The 22,235-nt window shown below is 36.2% G+C and overlaps 1 protein-coding gene across 2 annotated transcripts in view; it reads left to right on the top strand.

The window, feature by feature from the left end:
- The first annotated feature begins 3,599 nt into the window (after nt 1-3,599).
- The window catches only part of mapkapk3 (MAPK activated protein kinase 3), an 85,165-nt gene continuing 66,529 nt past the window's right edge, over nt 3,600-22,235 (top strand). The window contains exons 1-2 of one of the 2 annotated variants that reach the window (XM_061932257.1): nt 3,600-3,810; nt 3,972-4,263. In XM_061932257.1, coding sequence (XP_061788241.1) covers nt 3,979-4,263 — 285 coding nt within the window. In that variant the 5' untranslated portion in view covers nt 3,600-3,810; nt 3,972-3,978. Of the gene's footprint in view, nt 4,264-22,235 lie in introns of both variants that reach the window. The other variant, XM_061932256.1, reaches the window with a different exon arrangement.

Below are 22,235 nucleotides of genomic sequence, written 5' to 3'. Positions count from 1 at the left end.
AGAATTGTTGAACATTAAAGATTGTTCCATTGAATTTTTAAAAAAATTGGGAATTTCGGGAAATGTTGGAATTTTTTTGAAAATGAGGGGGAAAAAATGGTCTGAATGAGTTGAAATGGTTGGTGTTGGAATTTTTCAAATCGGTCGAGAAATGTTGAAGTAGTAACTTGTTGAATTGAGAAATGGTATTACGGAATTCCTGGAATTTCGGGAAAACCGGGATTTTTTCCAGTTCAAAAAACAACTTTTTTCCCCCTATTTAAGTGGAATGTTTTGACAGTGCAACGGCTGAAATGCGTTGAACAATGTGGAAGGAATAGTCGCCAGAAAAAAGAGTGGAAATAGGGCTTTGGAAAACCAGGAATTCTGGAAAATCCTGGAATTTTTTTGAACTTGGAAAAAGGGTAGTTTGAATTCCTAGGATGGTGCAATGTGTAGAAGGTGGAATGGTTTGAATCGGTTGAAAAATGTAGAAATGGTGCAAGTTTGGAAAAATTGGCCGATTCATTTTAAATGGGAAAAATGTCTCGGAAAACCTTGAATACTGGGAAATCTGAAAATGTTTGGAATGTGTCATGGGAAAGCCCGAATAGGCTGAACAGTTTGAAGTTGGAACGGTTTGAATCGGGTGGGAAATGTGGAAGGTAGAGCGCGCCAAAATCTGGAGAAGAAGACGAGTGTAGAAAACCATATGAAGAAGGAGATTGGTGTAGAAAACCACATGAAGAAGAAGATTGGTGTAGAAAACCATATAAAGAAGAAGGAGATTGGTGTAGAAAACTACATGAAGAAGAAGCAGATTGGTGTAGAAAACCATATGAAGACAAAGATTGGTGTACAAAACCATATGAAGAAGAAGATTGATGTAGAAAACCATATGAAGAAGAAGGAGATTGGTGTAGAAAACTACATGAAGAAGGAGGAGATTGGTGTAGAAAACCATATGAAAACGAAGATTGGTGTACAAAACCATATGAAGAAGAAGGAGATTGGTGTAGAAAACTACATGAAGAAGACAAAGATTGGTGTACAAAACTATATTAAGAAGGAGATTGGTGTAGAAAACCACATGAAGAAGGAGATTGGTGTAGAAAACCATCTGAAGAAGGAGATTGGTGTAGAAAACCATATGAAGAAGAAGGAGATTGGTGTAGAAAACCATATGAAGAAGGAGATTGGTGTAGAAAACCATAAGAAGAAGAAGAAGATTGGTGTAGAAAACCATATGAAGAAGAAGAAGAAGAAGATTGGTGTAGAAAACCATATGAAGAAGAAGAAGAAGATTGGTGTCGAAAACCATATGAAGAAGAAGAAGAAGATTGGTGTAGAAAACCATATGAAGAAGAAGATTGGTGTAGAAAACCATATGAAAAAGAAGATTGGTGTAGAAAACCATATGAAGAAAAAGATTGGTGTAGAAAACCATATGAAGAAAAAGGAGATTGGTGTAGAAAACCATATGAAGAAAAATGAGATTGGTGTAGAAAACCATTTGAAGAAGAAGAAGATTGGTGTAGAAAACCATATGAAGAAGAAGATTGGTGCAGAAAACCATATGAAGAAGAAGATTGGTGTAGAAAACCATATGAAGAAGAAGATTGGTTTAGAAAACCATATGAAGAATAATAATAAGAAGAAGATTGGTGTAGAAAACCATATGAAGAAGAAGCTTGGTGTAGAAAACCATATGAAGAAGAAGATTGGTGTAGCAAACGATATGAAGAAGAAGATTGGTGTAGAAAACCATATGAAGAAAAAGAAGAAGAAGATTGGTGTAGAAAACCATATGAAGAAGAAGATTGGTGTAGAAAACCACATGAAGAAAAAGAAGAAGATTGGTATAGAAAACCATATGAAGAAAAATGTTGGTGTAGAAAACCATATGAAGGAGATTGGTGTAGAAAACCATATGAAGAAAAAGAAGAAGAAGAAGATTGGTGTAGAAAACCATATGAAGAAGAAGATTGGTGTAGAAACCCATATGAAGAAAAAGAAGAAGAAGAAGATTGGTGTAGAAAACCATATGAAGATGGAGATTGGTGTAGAAAACCATATGAAGAAGAAGATCGGTGTAGAAAACCATATGAAGAAGAAGAAGATTGGTGTAGAAAACCATATGAAGGAGAAGGAGAAGAAGAAGAAGATTGGTATAGAAAACCATATGAAGAAGAAGATTGGTGTAGAAAACCATATGAAGAAAAAGATTGGTGTAGAAAACCATATGAAGAAAAATGAGATTGGTGTAGAAAACCATTTGAAGAAAGAGAGATTGGTGTAGAGAACCATATGAAGAAGAAGGAGATTGGTGTCGAGAACCATATGAAGAACACGAACATTGGTGCAGAAAACCATATGAAGAAGAAGATTGGTGTAGAAAACCATATGAAGAAGAAGGTTGGTGTAGAAAACCATATGAAGAAGAAGATTGGTGTAGAAAACCATATGAAGAAGAAGATTGGTGTAGAAAACCATATGAAGAAGAAGAAGGAGATTGGTGTAGAAAACCATATGAAGAAAAAGAAGAAGAAGATTGGTGTAGAAAACCATATGAAGAAGAAGAAGAAGGAGATTGGTGTAGAAAACCATATGAAGAAAAAGAAGAAGATTGGTGTAGAAAACCATATGAAGAAGAAGATTGGTGTAGAAAACCACATGAAGAAAAAGAAGAAGAAGATTGGTATAGAAAACCATATGAAGAAACAGATTGGTGTAGAAAACCATATGAAGGAGATTGGTGTAGAAAACCATATGAAGAAAAAGAAGAAGAAGAAGATTGGTGTAGAAAACCCTATGAAGAAGGAGATTGGTGTAGAAAACCATATGAAGAAGAAGATTGGTGTAGAAAACCATAAGAAGAAAAATGAGATTGGTGTAGAAAACCATATGAAGAAGAAGATTGGTGTAGGAAATCATATGAAGAAGAAGCTTGGTGTAGAAAACCATATGAAGAAGAAGGAGATTGGTGTAGAAAACCATAAGAAGAAAAATGAGATTGGTGTAGAAAACCATATGAAGAAGAAGATTGGTGTAGGAAATCATATGAAGAAGAAGCTTGGTGTAGAAAACCATATGAAGAAGAAGGAGATTGGTGTAGAAAACCATATGAAGAAGATTGGTGCAGAAAACCATATGAAGAAAAAGAAGAAGAAGATTGGTGTAGAAAACCATATGAAGAAGAAGGAGATTTGTGTAGAAAACCACATGAAGAAAAAGAAGAAGAAGATTGGTATAGAAAACCACATGAAGAAAAAGATTGGTGTAGAAAACCATATGAAGAAAAAGAAGAAGATTGGTGTAGAAACCCATATGAAGAAAAAGAAGAAGAAGAAGATTTGTGTAGAAAACCATATGAAGAAGGAGATTGGTGTAGAAAACCATTTGAAGAAAAAGAAGAAGAAGAAAAAGATTGGTGTTGAAACCCGTATGAAGAAGAAGATTGGTGTAGAAAACCATATGAAGAAAAAGAAGAAGGAGATTGGTGTAGAAAACCATATGAAGAAGAAGAAGAAGAAGTGGTGTAGAAAATGATATATGTGTGAGAATGCTTTGGAACATTCCCACAACTATCACGATATTACTAACCAGATGATGAAGAAGAACTTTGTAAAGTCCAGATTTGGAGTGAAGCAGCACTTGTTGACGCTGCTCCTTTAAGACAGCCACCAGGGTCGGGTTGCGCCATGCGTTGTTACAGTAGAGGGCGTGTCCTCCTCCACACACTGTCCATGTGAACACTCCACTATGTTTCTTTTCACAGATACAACTATATCAAAGAAGACTACGCTGTACTCTTTTTGACACTTTTTAAAGGTAATGAGCACATAACTCGGACGTTTTTTTTGTAAGCCGTAAAGGGGCGGGGAAGGGAGGGTGTCCGGGACGGCCGAACCCGTCGACTTGACGCATTTACCGGACACTGGAGGAGTCACCGACTCGGCTGAATCACTCCCGCTTTTTTTGTGTTGCTCAAGTCCGAACATGCTGCAGGATGGCGACGGGAAGGAGAAGCCGCTGCGAGCGCCTCTTGCCGAAGCCGAGCACGAATCGCCGCTGACTGACCCGAAGCAACAGCCGACTGCGACCGCTGCCGCTTCGGCCCCCGAGGAGAGCCACTTCCCTTTGCCCGGCATCACCAAAGTGGACATCAAGAGACACTCCGTGACGGACGACTACAAAATATCCAGTCAGGTTCTGGGTTTGGGCATTAATGGCAAAGTTCTGCAGTGTTTCAACAGGAAGACTGGAGAGAAGTGCGCTCTCAAGGTAACAACTCCTTTTTTTTTTACTACTAATACTTCACTTATGACACCCATAACCTCTGTTAATTACACTTTTTATATCTACTAACCCCGTTTCCATATGAGTTGAGAAATTGTGTTAGATACTAAATATAAACGGAATACAATGATTTGCAAATCATTTTCAACCCATATTCAGTTGAATGCACTACAAAGACAACATATCTGATGTTCAAACTCATAAACTTGATTTTTTTTTTGCAAATAATAATTAACTTAGAATTTCATGGCTGCAACACGTGCCAAAGTAGGCATGTTCACCACTGTGTTACATGGCCTTTCCTTTTAACAACACCCCAGTAAACGTTTGGGTACTGAGGAGACACATTTTTTAAGCTTTTCGGGTGGAATTCTTTCCCATTCTTGCTTGATGTACAGCTTAAGTTGTTCAACAGTCCGGGGGGTCTCCGTTGTGGTATTTTAGGCTTCATAATGCGCCACACATTTTCAATGGGAGACAGGTCTGGACTACAGGCAGGCCAGTCTTTTACTATGAAGCCATGTTGATGTAACACGTGGCTTGGCATTGTCTTGCTGAAATAAGCAGGGGCGTCCATGGTAACGTTGCTTGGATGGCAACATATGTTGCTCCAAAACCTGTATGTACCTTTCTGCATTAATGGCGCCTTCACAGATGTGTAAGTTACCCATGTCTTGGGCACTAATACACCCCCATACCATCACAGATGCTGGCTTTTCAACTTTGCGCCTACAACAATCCGGATGGTTCTTTTCCTCTTAGACGTCCACAGTTTCCAAAAACAATTTGAAATGTGGACTCGTCAGACCACAGAACACTTTTCCACTTTGTATCAGTCCGTCTTAGATGAGCTCAGGCCCAGCGAAGCCGACGACATTTCTGGGTGTTGTTGATTAACGGTTTTCGCCTTGCATTGGAGAGTTTTAACTTGCACTTACAGATGTAGCGACCAACTGTAGTTACTGACAGTGGGTTTCTGAAGTGTTCCTGAGCCCATGTGGTGATATCCTTTACACACCGATGTCGCATGTTGATGCAGTACAGCTTGAGGGATCGAAGGTCACCGGCTTAGCTGCTTACGTGCAGTGATTTCTCCAGATTCTCTGAACCCTTTGATGATATTACGGACCGTAGATGGTGAAATCCCTAAATTCCTTGCAAATAGCTGGTTGAGAAAGGTTTTTCTTAAACTGTTCAACAATTTGCTCACGCATTTGTTGACAAAGTGATGACCCTCGCCCCATCCTTGTTTGTGAATGACTGAGCATTTCATGGAATCTACTTTTATACCCAATCATGGCACCCACCTGTTCCCAATTTGCCTGTTCACCTGTGGGATGTTCCAAATAAGTGTTTGATGAGCATTCCTCAACTTTATCAGTATTTATTGCCACCTTTCCCAACTTCTTTGTCACGTGTTACTGGCATCAAATTCTAAAGTTAATGATTATTTGCAACAACAAAAAAAAATGTTTATCAGTTTGAACATCAAATATGTTGTCTTTGTAGCATATTCAACTGAATATGGGTTGAAAATGATTTGCAAATGATTGTATTCCGTTTATATTTACATCCAACACAATTTCCCAACTCATATGGAAACGGGGTTTGTACAATACCTCTTGTCTTGTGTCAATTGACTAGCATCATAATAATAATAATAGATTTTATTTGTAAAAAGCACTTTCCATTGAGCAAACAACCTCAAAGTGCTACAGTGTATTAAAAAAATACAAATAAAAGAATAATTAAATAAACAACTAGAGCTAGCACGCATATATTTAAAAAAGAAGGGTTTTTAAGCTTTTTTTAAAAGCATCCACAGTCTGTGGTACCCTCAGGTGGTCAGGGAGAGCGTCCCACAGACTGGGAGCAGTGGAGCAGAAAGCCCGGTCTCCCATTGTTCGTAGCGTGTTCACTACGACAAAGATGACGGGGAGAAGACGCTGCCGAAGGTGAGCCACGTAAATAAGACCGCCCACAAAACGGCGCCTACTGAAGCGTCAGAAAGCGGCTTGAAGATGATCTGTAAAACACAATCTATGCAACATTTTGACCAAAGAACCACCATTACATGTTATGTCGACCACAAGGAAGTGTTTTACATTTACAAAAAAAAAAAAAAGACTATGAAAAAAGACCTGACTAGATTATAATCCGGAATGTGGGATTTACAATATTAACTATGAACAATAAAACACTGAATATTGACGACATAACAAATTCAATTGTGTCCCTAATCCTAATTTCCACCTCTTTACCCAGTCTGACCAGCTATTCTATTTGGCACAATTGAATAAGACATGTCTGCATATGTTATATTATTCTTTTATTTTTCAATATTTAACATATTGTGTTGAAGTTTAGGGAAATGTTTATAAAACAAACATAGACCCAATAAATAAACTTAAAAAAAGGGTCATTAGAATAATACACAAAGTGTGCTACAATGAACATACCAATACATTATTTATAAATTCTAATGTGTTAAAATTTTCAGATATTGTGTTTTTAAACAATGGAAATTATTGTTTCGAGTGAAGAACAACAGCCTTCCAGCTTGAATTCTTAGTAGTGATGTCCGATAATGGCTTTTTTGCCGATATCCAATATGCCGATATTGTCCAACTCTTAATTACCGATTCCGATATCAACCGATACCGATATATACAGTCGTGGAATTAACACATTATTATGCCTAATTTTGTTGTGATGACCCGCTGGATGCATTAAACAATGTAACTTTACCATGAGTTGATTTACGTGGTCAATTTTCGGAATATGTACTGTACTGTGCAATCTACTAATACAAGTTTCAATCAATCAAAAACAAGGTTTTCCAAAATAAGAGAACAACTTCAACTCCATTTATGGAAAAAAAAAAATGCCAACATGGCACTGCCATATTTATTATTGAAGTCACAAAGTGCATTATTTTTTTTAACATACCTCAAAACAACAGCTTGGAATTTGGGACATGCTCTCCCTGACATAATGCTAATACCCACTACAACTATGGGAAATACTATACTTTGACTTTCACAAAGTGCATTATTTACGTATAATTTAAAAATATATACACTTTCAGGCAAATAGAGGTTAATAACTGTATCCTAAATACAAACCCCAAAACCAGTGAAGTTGGCACGTTGCGTGAATCGTAAATAAAAACAAATGATTTGTACTGAACATTCGAACTGGAAAACTTTGTTATTTTTTGCAAATATCAGCTCATTTGGAATTTGATGCCTGCAACATGTTTCAAAAAAGCTGGCACAAGCGGCAAAAAAGACTGAGAAAGTTGAGGAATGCTCATCAAACACTTATTTGGAACATCCCACAGGTGATCACGCTAATTGGGAACAGGTGGGTGCCATGATTGGGTATAAAAGCAGCTTCCATGAAATGCTCAGTCATTCACAAACAAGGACGGGGCGAGGGTCACCACTTTGTCAACAAATGTTTTAGAAAATTGTCCAACAGTTTAAGAACAACATTTCTCAACCAGCTATTGCAAGGAATTAAGGGATTTCACCATCTAATCAAAAGGTTCATAGAATCTGGAGAAATCACTGCACGTAACATTGAATGCCTGTGACATTGGATCCCTCAGGCGGTACTGCATCTAAAAGAGTGTGTAAAGGATATCACCACATGGGCTCAGGAACACTTCAGAAAACCACTGTCAGTAACTACAGTTCGTCGCTACATCTGTAAGTGCAAATTAAAACTCTACTACGCAAAGCCAAAGCCATTTATCAACAACACCCAGAAAGGCTGCCTGCCTTTGCTGGGCCCGAGCTCATCTAAGATGGATTGATGCAAAGTGGAAAAGTGTTCTGTGGTCTGACGAGTCCACATTTCCAATAGTTTTTTTTTTTAGAAACTGTGGACGTCGTGTCCTCCGGAACAAAGAGGATAAGAACCATCCGGATTGTTCTAGGCGCAAAGTTGAAAAGCCAGCATCTGTGATGGTATGGGGGTGTATTAGTGCCTTAGGCATGGGTAATTTATACATCTGTGTTATTGCGGAAAGGTACATACAGGTTTTGGAGCAACATATGTTGCCATCCAAGCAACGTTATCTTGGACGCCCCTGCTTATTTCCGCAAGACAATGCCAAAGCCACGTGTTATAACAGTGTGGCTTCGTAGTAAAAGAGTGCGGGTACTACACTGGCGTAAAATACGACAAGGGAGACCCCCGGACTGTTGAACAACTTAAGCTGCACATCAAGCAAGAATGGGAAAGAATTCCACCTGAAAAGCTTCAAAAATGTGTCTCCTCAGTTCCCAAACGTTTATTTGCCAAAAAAAAAATTCAGTTCGAACATTAAATATCTTGTCTTTGCAGTCTATTCAATTGAATATAAGTTGAAAAGGATTTGCAAATCATTGTTTTCCGTTTTTATTTACAATTTACACAACATGCCAACTTCACTGGTTTTGGGTTTTGTAATACGGATTAAGAAAATATAATGTAAGGGAGTACAGGGATTAAAACAAGAGATTATGGGCATAGTGGCAATTTGAACATACATTCACAGTAGTGTAGACAATTGGCCTGGTGGAATACATTGAGCTTGTCTACAGGCATGCTTATCCTGTTTAAATAGGTAAGTAGGTATATTGTTTTGTCTGTACCACATTATTGAATATAACATTAAAAAAAATAGGAATGCACATTTTACTAAATGTTCTCTGGCGTAAATTAACAGGCATAAATCATCCATCAGTAAATCAATAGAAATATTTAAGAAATAAGAGAATCTCGTTCTGAAATTCTGTTTCCACACCTGGCTGACTGGAGGAGTCATGTCATTGCCACACCCGCAATTAAGTAAACAGTCTCAAAGGAATATAACCTGCGGAGGCACTTTCTGACGAAACATCCACATTTAGATGTCCGGCCCCTGAGCCCTTAGGCTCTTGAAAGTGCAGCCCTCTTCATTATGTGGTTGAATAGCCCTGCTGTAGGCGCTGTCACCTACCATTACTCCACCACATACTCACTCACAGCGTTTTACTGTAATCCACTCAGATCTAAGATGTAATAGCAGGAAGGCAGCAGCAGTCAAAGAATATGAGAGCTGCAGACTGAGATTAGAAGATGTTCAATGAAAAGATGATTCGAAGCATTTATAGTCCATAGTCAAAAGTTTACATACACTTGTAAAGAACATAATGTCATGGTTGTCTTGAGTTTCTTCGGAGCCCCTAAAGGGACACGGGGGAATTTTAATTTTTTTATACTTTTTTATTATTTTTTTTTTTTTTAGACATGTATGTCGTGCGCACGAAAAACTTTTTATCAAGTTATAAAAAAATTAATTTAAAAAATTTATTATTTTTTTTTTTTTTTATTTTTTTTAGACATGTATCTCGTGCGCACGAGATACATGTATTAAAAAAAAAATTAAAAAAAAAAAAATTCCCCCATGTCCCTTTAGGGGCTCCGTACTAAAGGGACATAGAGGAATTTTTTTTTTGTATAATTTTTTTTTAGACATGTATCTCGTGCACACGAGAAACTTTTTATCAAGTTATAAAAAAATTAATTAAAAAAATGTATCATTTACATTTTTTTTATTATTTTTTAGACATGTATCTCTTGCGCACGAGATACATGTCTAAAAAAATAAAAAGAAAAGAAAAATTATAAAGAAAAAAAAATTCCCCCATGTCCCTTTAGGGGCTCTGTACTAAAGGGACATAGAGGAATTTTTTTTTTGTATAATTTTTTTTTACACATGTATCTCGTGCGCACGAGAAACTTTTTATCAAGTTATAAAAAAATTAATTAAAAAATTTTATAATTTAAAAATTTTTTTTTTTTTTTTTAGACATGTATCTCTTGCGCACGAGATACATGTCTAAAAAAAATAAACAAAAAAATTATAAAGAAAAAAAATTCCCCCATGTCCCTTTAGGGGCTCCGTACTAAAGGGACATAGAGGAATTTTTTTTTTTTTGGATAATTTTTTTTTAGACATGTATCTCGTGCGCACGAGAAACTTTTTATCAAGTTATAAAAAAAAAAAAAAAATAAATGTATAATTTTTTTATTTTTTATTTTTTTTAGACATGTATCTCGTGCGCACAAGATACATGTCTAAAAAAAAATTTTTTTTTTAAAAATTATAAAAAAAAAAAAATTCCCCCATGTCCCTTTAGGGGCTCCGTACTAAAGGGACATAGAGGATTTTTTTGTTTTGTATAATTTTTATTTATTTATTTTTTTTTTAGACATGTATCTCTTGCGCACGAGATAGATTCTCGTGCGCACAAGATACATGTCTAAAAAAAAAAATGTAATATAAAAATTATAAAAAATATAAAATTCCCCCATGTCCCTTTACGGGCTTCATACTAAAGGGACATAAAGGAAATGTTTTTTTTGTATAATTTTTTTAGACATGTATCTCTTGCGCACGAGATAGTTTCTCGTGCGCACGAGATGTCTAAAAAAAAAAAATTAAAAATTATTTTAAAAAAAATCCCCCATGTCCCTTTAAGGTCTCCGTACTAAAGGGACATAGAGGAAATTTTTTTTTTGGTATAATTGTATTTTTTAAATTTTTGTTTTAGACATGTATCTCGTGCGCACGAGAAACTTTTTATAAAGTTATAAAAAAATAAAAATAATTTTTTTTTTTTTTTTTTTTTTTTTTAGACATATATCTCGTGCGCACGAGATACAGGTCTAAAAAAAATAAAAAATAAAAAATATTCCCCCATGTCCCTTTAGGGGCTCTGTACTTTAGGGGCTCCGTAAGTTTCCAATCATTTCTACAACTCTTATTTTTTTTGTGATAGAGTGATTGGATCACATACTTGTTGGTCACAAAAAACATTCATGAAGTTTGGTTCTTTTATGAATTTATTATGGGTCTACTGAAAATGTGACCAAAATCTGCTGGGTCGAAAATATACATACAGCAATGTTATTATTAGGCAAGTTTCACTGCAATAAGGCACTTTTGGTAGCCATCCACAAGCTTCTGATTGAATGTTTGACCACTCCTCTCGACAAGGTGCAGTTCCATCCATCCATCCATCCATTTTTTACCGCTTATTCCCTTCGGGGTCGCGGGGGCTGCTGGAGCCTATCTCAGCTACAATCGGGCAGAAGGCGGGGTACACCCTGGACAAGTTGCCACCTCACAGGGCAGTTCAGCTAAATTGAATAATAATAATTAATAGATTTTATTTGTAAAAAGCACTTTACATTGAATAAACAACCTCAAAGTAAGACCCACTTTTATTCTTTGGCTTTTAATACTCCGTGAGTTGTGTGGTCCTCTGTTGTCTTCTGTATTTTTTATAAATTTTGATTTCTATTTACTGTTTTAATTGGCTTTACCCTTTAAAATCGTTTTTAATCATATTTATTTTTATATTGGTTTTATATTTATTTATTTTTTGTTTTTATTCAGTCATTGGTGGAGCTAAGGATAATATTTGATGATTGTTTTTAATATTGTTGTACAGCACTTTGGAAACATTTTTGTTGTTTAAATGTGCTATATAAATAAAGTGGATTGGATTGATTGGATTGAAAGTGTGACAGTGTATTAAAAAAATAAATAACATCTCGAAAAAGTAAGAGTTGTAGAAATGATTGAAAACACAAGACAGCCATGACATTGTGTTCTTTACAAGCGTATGTAAACTTTTGACCATATATAAGTCCAAATCATTTAGTAACTAAGTATTTCTATGAGCGGGTTGATATTAATAAACATGTCTACCTCAGGGAAGAAAAGAACATTTGAGCGACTATGACACACTCAGCTCAAAGGTGATGACAACAAATATTTGTGTTCTCCGCCCGGCATGTCCTGCTCGTAAACTGACCGGACCTACTCTTGATTGTAATTAAAACCCCATGGTTGCCTGGCACACCGCTGAGTTCCTTATTGCCACTCAAGCTAATTTAGGCAGTATGTTCAACATTAGGGCGCTTTGAAAGCCAAAAGTTTTCAATGTGCATGGAGCGGAGGTTAGTGGGTTTGCGTTTTGATGACATATTCCTCTAGTGGTGCTGAACATAACGAGGGCTATAGCTTTAATCTACTTTGCAGCAGAGCTGGGTGGAAGCCATCCAATGTGATTCATTTGCCGTCTTTAGATTCTATTACCTTGCCTGCCTGCAGGGAGCCAAAGTAGTTTTAATGGTCGGCTTTTAATAACCTGTAGAAAGAATAGAAACGTATGTATACTTTACCCAGTGTTCCTCTTTAAAGCCACAGGGGTCGTTTGCAGTAATGTTTTTAATTTAAAAAATAGGTTATTGTAAGCTGTATATTTAACAGTAAAAGCCTACACTGCTTAAACTGAAATCTACGTAAGATTAAATATCTCAAATAAGGGTGATATTTGCTTATTTTCTGTCTGATAAGATAATTCTTCTCACTAAGCAGATTTTATGTTAGAGTGTTTTACTTGTTTTAAGGGTTTTGGTCCTCAATGATCTCAGTAAGATATTACAGCTTGTAGCTGAGATTTGATGACCTATATTGAGTAAAACATGCCTGAAACTAGAATATCAAGTGTTGCAAAGATGTGTCATTAACACTCACAAGTATAAAACTACTTTTTTAAAGTAATCATATTTTACTTCAAGCATGAAAAAAAAATGATGATCATTATGTCAAGATAATGGCACTAGCATTTACTTCATTTAAGAATATTTTTCAACATATCGAGCAAAAAGGTCTCTTTTTTTCTACCAAGAAAAGTGCACTTGTTATTAGTGAGAATATACTTATTTTAAGATATTTTTGGGTTCATTGAGGTTAGCTAATTTTACTTGTTTTGGAATTTTCTTGTTTCTATTGGCAGATCATTTTGCTTAGTTCAAATAAAATACCCCTAATTTTTATTTTATTTTTTCTTGTTTTTGAACACTGACTTTTTGCAGTGTAAAGGTTGGGGGTTAAATGTCTAATTTAAAGTTAAAGTACCAATGATTGTCACACACACACTAGGTGTGGTGAAATTTGTCCTCTGCATTTGACCCATCCCCTTGATCACCCCCTGGGAGGTGAGGGGAGCAGTGGGCAGCAGCGGTCGCCGCACCCGGGAATCATTTTTGGTGATTTAACCCCCAATTCCAACCCTTGATGCTGAGTGCCAAGCAGGGAGGTAATGGCTCCCATTTTAATAGTCTTTGGTATGACTCGGCTGGGGTTTGAACTCACAACCTACCGATCTCAGGGCGGACACTCTAACCACTAGGCCACTGAGGAGATGCCATAAATGCCAAGACGCATGTGCATAAAAAAAAAACAACAACATTGTTTTTAAAGACATATTTTTGTGTTATTGGAAGGGATGCACAATATTTTTTCCCAAGCCGATACGCAAAAAGGTAACTTCCTGCTTCTCAAGAACGATAACCGATCACTTATTTATTGATACAATTACAGTACAGGCCAAAAGTTTGGACACACCTCCTTTCAATGCGTTTTCTTTATTTTCACGACTATTTACATTGTAGATTGACGCCTGTGAAGTGAAAACCATTTCAGGTGACTACGTCTTGAAGCTCATCAAGAGAATGCCAAGAGTGTGCAAAGCAGTAATCAGAGCAAAGGGTGGCTATTTTGAAGAAACTAGAATATAAAACATGTTTTCAGTTATTTCATCTTTTTTTGTTAATTACAATAACTCCACATGTGTTCATTCATAGTTTTGATGCCTTCAGTGACAATCTACAATGTAAATAGTCATGAAAATAAAGAAAACGCATTGACTGAGAAGGGATGCACAATATTTTTTCCCAAGCCGATACGCATACAGATAACTTCCTGCTTCTCAAGAACGATAACCGATAACTTATTTATTTATATATATACAGTACAGGCCAAAAGTTTGGACACACCTTCTCCTTTCAATGCAGTTTCTATATTTTCATGACTTATTTGCTTATTTGTTGATTCAAGAAGTACACTGCAAAAACTGAAATCTAAGTAAGATGAAATATCTCAAATAAGGGTGATATTTGCTTATTTTCTGTCTGATAAGATCATTCTTCTCACTAAGTAGATTTTATGTTAGTGTTTTACTTGTTTTAAGGGTTTTGGTCCTAAATGATCTCAGTAAGATATTACAGCTTGTTGCTGAGATTTGATGACCTATATTAGGGATGTCCCGATCCAGGTTTTTGCACTTCCGATCCAATACCGATATTGTTTTTGCACTTCCGATACTGATCGATACCGATACTGACCGATACTGGCCTATCCGAGCATGTATTAAAGTTTAAAGTGATTTAGCCTATTTAGTTGTCAGAATCATGTTGAAAAGGGTTTTAGTACTCTTGATAACAACTAGCCAGCTGAATTAGGGGAGTTTGAATAATACACAATGGTTGGTAACAAGAAACTGACCTGTTTATTCAAGGATAAACACAAAATAGACAAAATTATACATGACAAACAGAAATGGCATCATTGAAACTAGGGCTGGGCGATATGGCCTTTTTTTAATATTGTGATATTTTAAGGCCATGTCACGATACACCATATATATGTGGATATTTTGCCTTAGCCTTGAATGAACACTTGATGCATATAATCACAGCAGTATGATGATTCTATGTGTACATTAAAACATTCTTCTTCATACTGCATTAATATATGCTACTTTTAAACTTTCATGCAGAGAAGGAAATCACAACTAAAAAAATCACTATTTTTTATCATACGGTGTTGATCTGGAAATGTTTGCCTCTGCATTTTGATGGTGTGGACGTGTGGCACCGAATGGAGATAAGCGTCTCGACAGACGTTACAATATTTGAACAATGATGACGAAAACTGTTTTCTCTGTCTTGTCCGTGTGTCGAAAATTGTTATGCGCTTATTTTTTAATTTGATTTTGTGCGTGGCATAGATTTGCCGTGCGCAATTGCACAGGCGCGCACCTTAGCGGCTGCGCTAGCATCACAGCTAACGTTAGCCATGCTGCTACCTCTCTGCTCGGGGAGGACGTATACGTATGTGACGTATGACGTGACAGTATGTGACGTATGACGTGACAGTATGTGACGTGTGTAAGAAGGTGCGCTCGCTGTCTGTGAGAGGGAGACACAGGAAAGAGTGAGAAGAGCCTGTCGTGTAATGCCAGCAGCTAAAAGCAACTGCGTGAGAATCCACAGACCTGTGGATGTGTTGAAGGTGTGCTGGAAAATGCGGAACGGAAATTAGGGAGCAGCAGAAAAGTGGAATGTATTATTTAAATCGGTGCGTTGGAAAACACGGACCGGAGTTTTTTTTTAAACTGGATCTGGATCGGCATTTTCCCATGCCTTGCCGATACGCATTTTTTGGCAAATATCGGCGGCCGATCCGATGCAAATATCGGATCGGAACATCCCTAACCTATATTGAGTAAAACATGCTTGAAACTAGAATATCAAGTGTTGCAAAGCTGTGTCATCAACACTCACAAGTATAAAACTACTTTGTTAAAGTAATAATTTCTTACTTCAAGCATGAAAAATGAAAATTATGATGCCGAGCACATATCAGTATGTCAAGATAATGGCACTAGCATTTACTTCATTTAAGACTATTTTTCAACATATTGAGCAAAAAGGTCTCATTTTTTTCTACCAAGAAAAATGCACTTGTTATTAGTGAGAATATACATATTTTAAGGTATTTTTGGGTTCATTGAGGTTAGCTCATTTTACTTGTTTTGGAAAGTCTTGGCAAGCCGAATTTTCTTGTTCTATTGGCAGATAATTTTGCTTAGTTCAAATAAAATACCCCTCATTTTTGTATTTTTTTTTCTTGTTTTTGAACACTGACTTTTTGCAGTGCATACACTGGTATTATTTTAGTGAAACTCCACATCAACATGGGTAATTCAAATATGTCACTTATCTACATTTTTGGTAAAGGATTTCATTCCACTAACAGACTTTAACAAAGGCTTTCATCCTGGTGAAGGTTTGCTCCAAACAGGCGGGGCTCTCAAATGAGTTAATAAGTCTCTACTGACCCTCATTAAAGCTCATATCCTGTTTAGAGATGCTGCGAGTAGAGCTCTGATGCTTTACTTTATCATGGTGAGACCACTCACTAACCTTGGAGCTTGAGGATTTTTGGTTGATTTTTTTTGGTCGTTATTTAGATAATGAGGATAAATTGTCTGCTTTAGTGCGAAGGCACGTCAACAATACTGGCTATTTCTGTTTGTAAACAATGTTGCCAATAGAAATGTTTCCAGAAAGAAACGATTTTACATCATGAATTTTTTACACTGTAGAGTCTACAGCCTGTTTATTGTATTTATTGTAAACATGACATCATTATTATTTTAATAGTACGTTGCCACACACACTGAGTCAGTATGAATTGTGGTGGCGCACAAGAGCTAGCAGATGCCACATGATCCTTTTCCACAGAAGAAGCCAGCGCCTTTTCTTTATAAAAAAAAAAAATAAAAAATAAAAAAAACCTTATTTACACTAGTGATGTCCCGTTCCGATATTTGGATCGGATCGGCTGCCGATATTTGCCAAGAATTGCGTATCGGCAAGGCATGGGAAAATGCCGATCCAGATCCAGTTTAAAAAAAAACTCCGGTCCGTGTTTTCCAACGCACCGATGTAAATAATACATTCCACTTTTCTGCTGCTCCGTAATTTCCGTTCCGCATTTTCCAGCACACCTTCAACACATCCACAGGTCTGTGAATTCTCACGCAGTTGCTTTTAGCTGCTGGCATTACACGGCACTCTTTCCTGTGTCTCCCTCTCACAGACAGCAAGTGCACCTTCTTACACACGTCACATACTGTCACGTCATACGTCACATACGTATACGTCCTCCCCGAGCAGAGAGGTAGCAGCATGGCTAACGTTAGCTGTGATGCCAGCGCAGCCGTGCGAGCAACGCTCCCTCTAAGGTGCGCGCCTGTGCAATTGCGCACTGTTTAAGCGTCCTCTGCGCATAGCAAATCTATGCCACGCACAAAATCAAATAAAAAAATAAGGGCATAACAATTTTCGACACACGGACACGACAGAGAAAACAGTTTTCGTCATCATTGTTCAAATATTGTGACGTCTGTCGAGACGCTTATCTCCGTTCGGTGCCACACGTCCACACCATCAAAATGCCGAGGCAAAAATTTCCACATCAACACCGTATGAAAAAATAAGTGATTTTTTTAGTTGTGATTTCCTTCTCTGCATGAAAGTTTAAAAGTAGCATATGTTAATGCAGTATGAAGAAGAATGTTTTAATGTAGACATGCAAGCCTTGAAAGAACATTTTGAAAGTCAAGACTACATTTCCTGCAAATGGGTGCATTTCTACCCTATATTTTAACTTTAGATTTATTCTCATATCAAACTCTTTTGGCTGTCTTTTTGACACTTACATCCGGCGCCCCCCTCCACACCCTGGATTATAAATAATGTAAATAATTCAATGTGATTATCTTGTGTGATGACTGTATTATGATGATAGTATATATCTGATAGTATATATCTGTATCATGAATCAATTTAAGTGGACCCCGACTTAAACAAGTTGAAAAACTTATTCGGGTGTTACTATTTAGTGGTCAATTGTACGGAATATGTACTTCACTGTGCAACCTACTAATAAAAGTCTCAATCAATCAATCAAAACACATAGAATCATCATACTGCTGTGATTATATGCATCAAGTGTTCATTCAAGGCTAAGGCAAAATATCGAGATATATATCGTGTATCGCAATATGGCCTTAAAATATCACAATATTAAAAAAAAGGCCATATCGCCCAGCCCTAGTTCAATGATGCCATTTCTGTTTGTCGTGTATAATTTTGTCTATTTTGTGTTTATCCTTGAATAAACAGGTCAGTTTCTTGTTACCAACCATTGTGTATTATTCAAACTCCCCTAATTCAGCTGGCTAGTTGTTATCAAGAGTACTAAAACCCTTTTCAACATGATTCTGACAACTAAGTAGGCTAAATAACTTTAAACTTTAATACATGCTCGGATAGGCCAGTATCGGTCAGTATCGGTATCGGATCGGAAATGCAAAAACAATATCGGTATCGGATCGGAAGTGCAAAAACCTGGATCGGGACATCCCTAATTTACACAAACAAAATACAATAAATATATTTTAATGTTCAGTTTCAGCTTATTTGGAGTATGCATACAATGTAATGCATCACATATTTCCAGTTGTTTCATTACAGCACGTCCGAAAAGGAGTAGGAAGAAGCTGAGCTTATTTAATCCTACCCCTTTTCATGCCATAGCAATTTTATCCCATTTCTTTGTTCTCTGTAACAGAACAGTGAATAAATAAATAATAGCGTGCGCCGCGCTCGGGAATCATTTGGTCATTTAACCCCCTCAATTCCAACCCTTGATGCTGAGTGCCAAGTCTTTAGTATGACTCCACCGGGGGTTTGAACTCATAACCTCCCAGTCTCAGGGCGGACACTCTACCCACAAGGCCACTGAGCTGGTTAGAGAATGAGGAAGTGTTGTGTGTCTGGAAGTGAAACATGTAGAAGGAAGTGTGTGGACGAAGGAAATACCTGTTTAAATTGGGCCCATTGTTAGTGAAGTGAGTGAAGTTAATTATATTTATATAGTGCTTTTCTCTATAGACTCAAGGTGCTTACATAGTGAAACACATTATCTACATCTTTAAGCTGCATTTAAACCAGTGTGGGTGGTACTGGGAGCAGGTGGGTTAAGTGTCTTGCCCAAGGACACAACGGCATTGACTATGTTGGCGGAAGCGGGGATCAAACCCGGAACCCTCAAGTTACTGGTACGGCCACTCTCCCACACTGCAAAAACTGAAATCTAAGTAAGATTAAATATCTCAAATAAGGGTGATATTTGCTTATTTTCTGTCTGATAAGATCATTCTTCTCACTAAGCAGATTTTATGTTAGAGTGTTTTACTTGTTTTAAGGGTTTTGGTCCTAAATGATGTCAGTAAGATATTACAGCTTGTTGCTGAGATTTGATGACCTATATTGAGTAAAACATGCTTGAAACTAGAATATCAACTGATGCAAAGCTGTGTCATCAACACTCACAAGTACAAAACTACTTTTTTAAAGGGGAACATTATCACCAGACCTATGTAAGCGTCAATATATACCTTGATGTTGCAGAAAAAATAATGTAATAAATAAATAATAAATAAAATTCAATAAATAAATAAATAATAATAATAATCCACAATAATAATAATAATAACAATAATAATAATAATAAATAAATAAATAAAATAAATAAATAATGTAATAAAATAATAATGGTGTGATTGAGATGTTAAAGGGGAACATTATCACCAGACCTATGTAAGCGTCAATATATACCTTGATGTTGCAGAAAAAATAATGTAATAAATAAATAATAAATAAAATTCAATAAATAAATAAATAATAATAATAATCCACAATAATAATAATAATAACAATAATAATAATAATAAATAAATAAATAAAATAAATAAAATAAATAAAATAAATAAAATAAATAAAATAAATAAAATAAATAAATAATGTAATAAAATAATAATGGTGTGATTGAGATGTTAAAGGGGAACATTATCACCAGACCTATGTAAGCGTCAATATATACCTTGATGTTGCAGAAAAAATAATGTAATAAATAAATAATAAATAAAATTCAATAAATAAATAAATAATAATAATAATAATAATAATAATCCACAATAATAATAATAATAATAAATAAATAAATAAATAATGTAATAAAATAATAATGGTGTGATTGAGATGTTAAAGGGGAACATTATCACCAGACCTATGTAAGCGTCAATATATACCTTGATGTTGCAGAAAAAAGACCATATATTTTTTTAACCGATTTCCAAACTCTAAATGGGTGAATTTTGGCGAATTAAACGCCTTTCTATTATTCGCTCTCGGAGCAATGACGTCACGTTGTGACGTCACATCGGGAAGCAATCCGCCATTTTCTCAAACACCGAGTCAAATCAGCTCTGTTATTTTCCGTTTTTTCGACTGTTTTCCGTACCTTGGAGACATCATGCCTCGTCGGTGTGTTGTCGGAGGGTGTAACAACACGAACAGGGACGGATTCAAGTTGCACCAGTGGCCCAAAGATGCGAAAGTGGCAAGAAATTGGACGTTTGTTCCGCACACTTTACCGACGAAAGCTATGCTACGACAGAGATGGCAAGAATGTGTGGATATCCTGCGACACTCAAAGCAGATGCATTTCCAACTGGACTGGACAGATCAGCTTTCAGGAAAAGAGCGCGGATGAGGGTATGTCTACAGAATATATTAATTGATGAAAACTGGGCTGTCTGCACTCTCAAAGTGCATGTTGTTGCCAAATGTATTTCATATGCTGTAAACCTAGTTCATAGTTGTTAGTTTCCTTTAATGCCAAACAAACACATACCAATCGTTGGTTAGATGGCCATCGCCGAATTCGTCCTCGCTTTCTCCCGTGTCGCTGGCTGTCGTGTCGTTTTCGTCGGTTTCGCTTGCATACGGTTCAAACCGATATGGCTCAATAGTTTCAGTTTCTTCTTCAATTTCGTTTTCGCTACCTGCCTCCACACTACAACCATCCGTTTCAATACATGCGTAATCTGTTGAATCGCTTAAGCCGCTGAAATCCGAGTCTGAATCCGAGCTAATGTCGCTATACCTTGCAGTTCTATGCGCCATGTTTGTTTGTGTTGGCTTCACTATGTGACGTCACAGGAAAATGGACTTGATGAAAAAATGAAAATCAGGCACTTTGAAGCTTTTTTTAGGGATATTGCGTGATGGGTAAAATTTTGAAAAAAACTTCGAAAAATATAATAAGCCACTGGGAACTGATTTTTAATGGTTTTAACTCTTCTGAAATTGTGATAATGTTCCCCTTTAAAATAATAATTTCTTATATCAAGTATGAAAAAAAAAAAAAAATCATGACTTTGACACAATTGTGTCTCATAATTAAAGCAGATGACAGCCAAATGGACTTTGCTGTTTTATTTTCAATGAAACAATAGAAAATACGTACTCATATAGTAGTACAGTTGGCACAGTACAGTAAACTGACAGTTAATATTTAAACATTTAACATTTCAAACAATTTGGAACAGAAATAGTTCATGCACATTCAGATAAATTCCTCAAAATTACAATAAAAATGTTTTTGATGCGCACTAATTGACTGAAAGAGCACGCACTTGACGCGATGATGTCATGTTATCCATGGAAAAATGCCTTTTTAGACAATATGATTTGCCTGAGCGGCTAGGAGACCCCGAGAGTAACAAGCGCTTGCCTTGTTGCCTTTCCATTAAGAACAATAAATTAGTTTTTAGTATAAGTTTTCTGGTTTCAATAAATGTAACGCAGAGCGCATATCATTATGTCAAGATAATGGCACTAGCATTTACTTCATTTAAGAATATTGTTCAACATATTGAGCAAAAAGGTCTCTTTTTTTTTTCTACCAAGAAAAGTGCACTTTTTATTAGTGAGAATATACTTATTTTAAGGTATTTTTGGGTTCATTGAAGTTAGCTAATTTTACTTGTTTTGGAAAGTCTTGACAAGCCGAATTTTCTTGTTCTATTGGCAGATCATTTTGCTTAGTTCAAATAAAATACCCCTCATTTTTGTATTTTCTTGTTTTTTGAACACTGACTTTTTGCAGTGTAGACTTCCTTTTTATTGTCATTCAACTTTACAGTACAGATAAGAACAACATTTCTTTGCATTAGCTCGTTGTAGTGCAGGATAAAAGAGCAATAAGGTGCAGATATAAATAAATAGATTACTGTACTGTGCTCTTTTAGTTAATTTGTGCGCATATATACAGCCCGGCCCCCGGCCAAAATGTTTTTAATTGTATTTTTGAAGAATTTATCTGAATGTGCATGAACTATTTCTGTTCAAAATTGTTAGAAATGTTAAAT

The sequence above is a fragment of the Nerophis lumbriciformis genome, linkage group LG38 (assembly GCF_033978685.3).
Source record: "Nerophis lumbriciformis linkage group LG38, RoL_Nlum_v2.1, whole genome shotgun sequence".
NCBI lineage: Eukaryota > Metazoa > Chordata > Actinopteri > Syngnathiformes > Syngnathidae > Nerophis > Nerophis lumbriciformis.
This window is presented reverse-complemented; position numbering and strand designations above follow the sequence as displayed.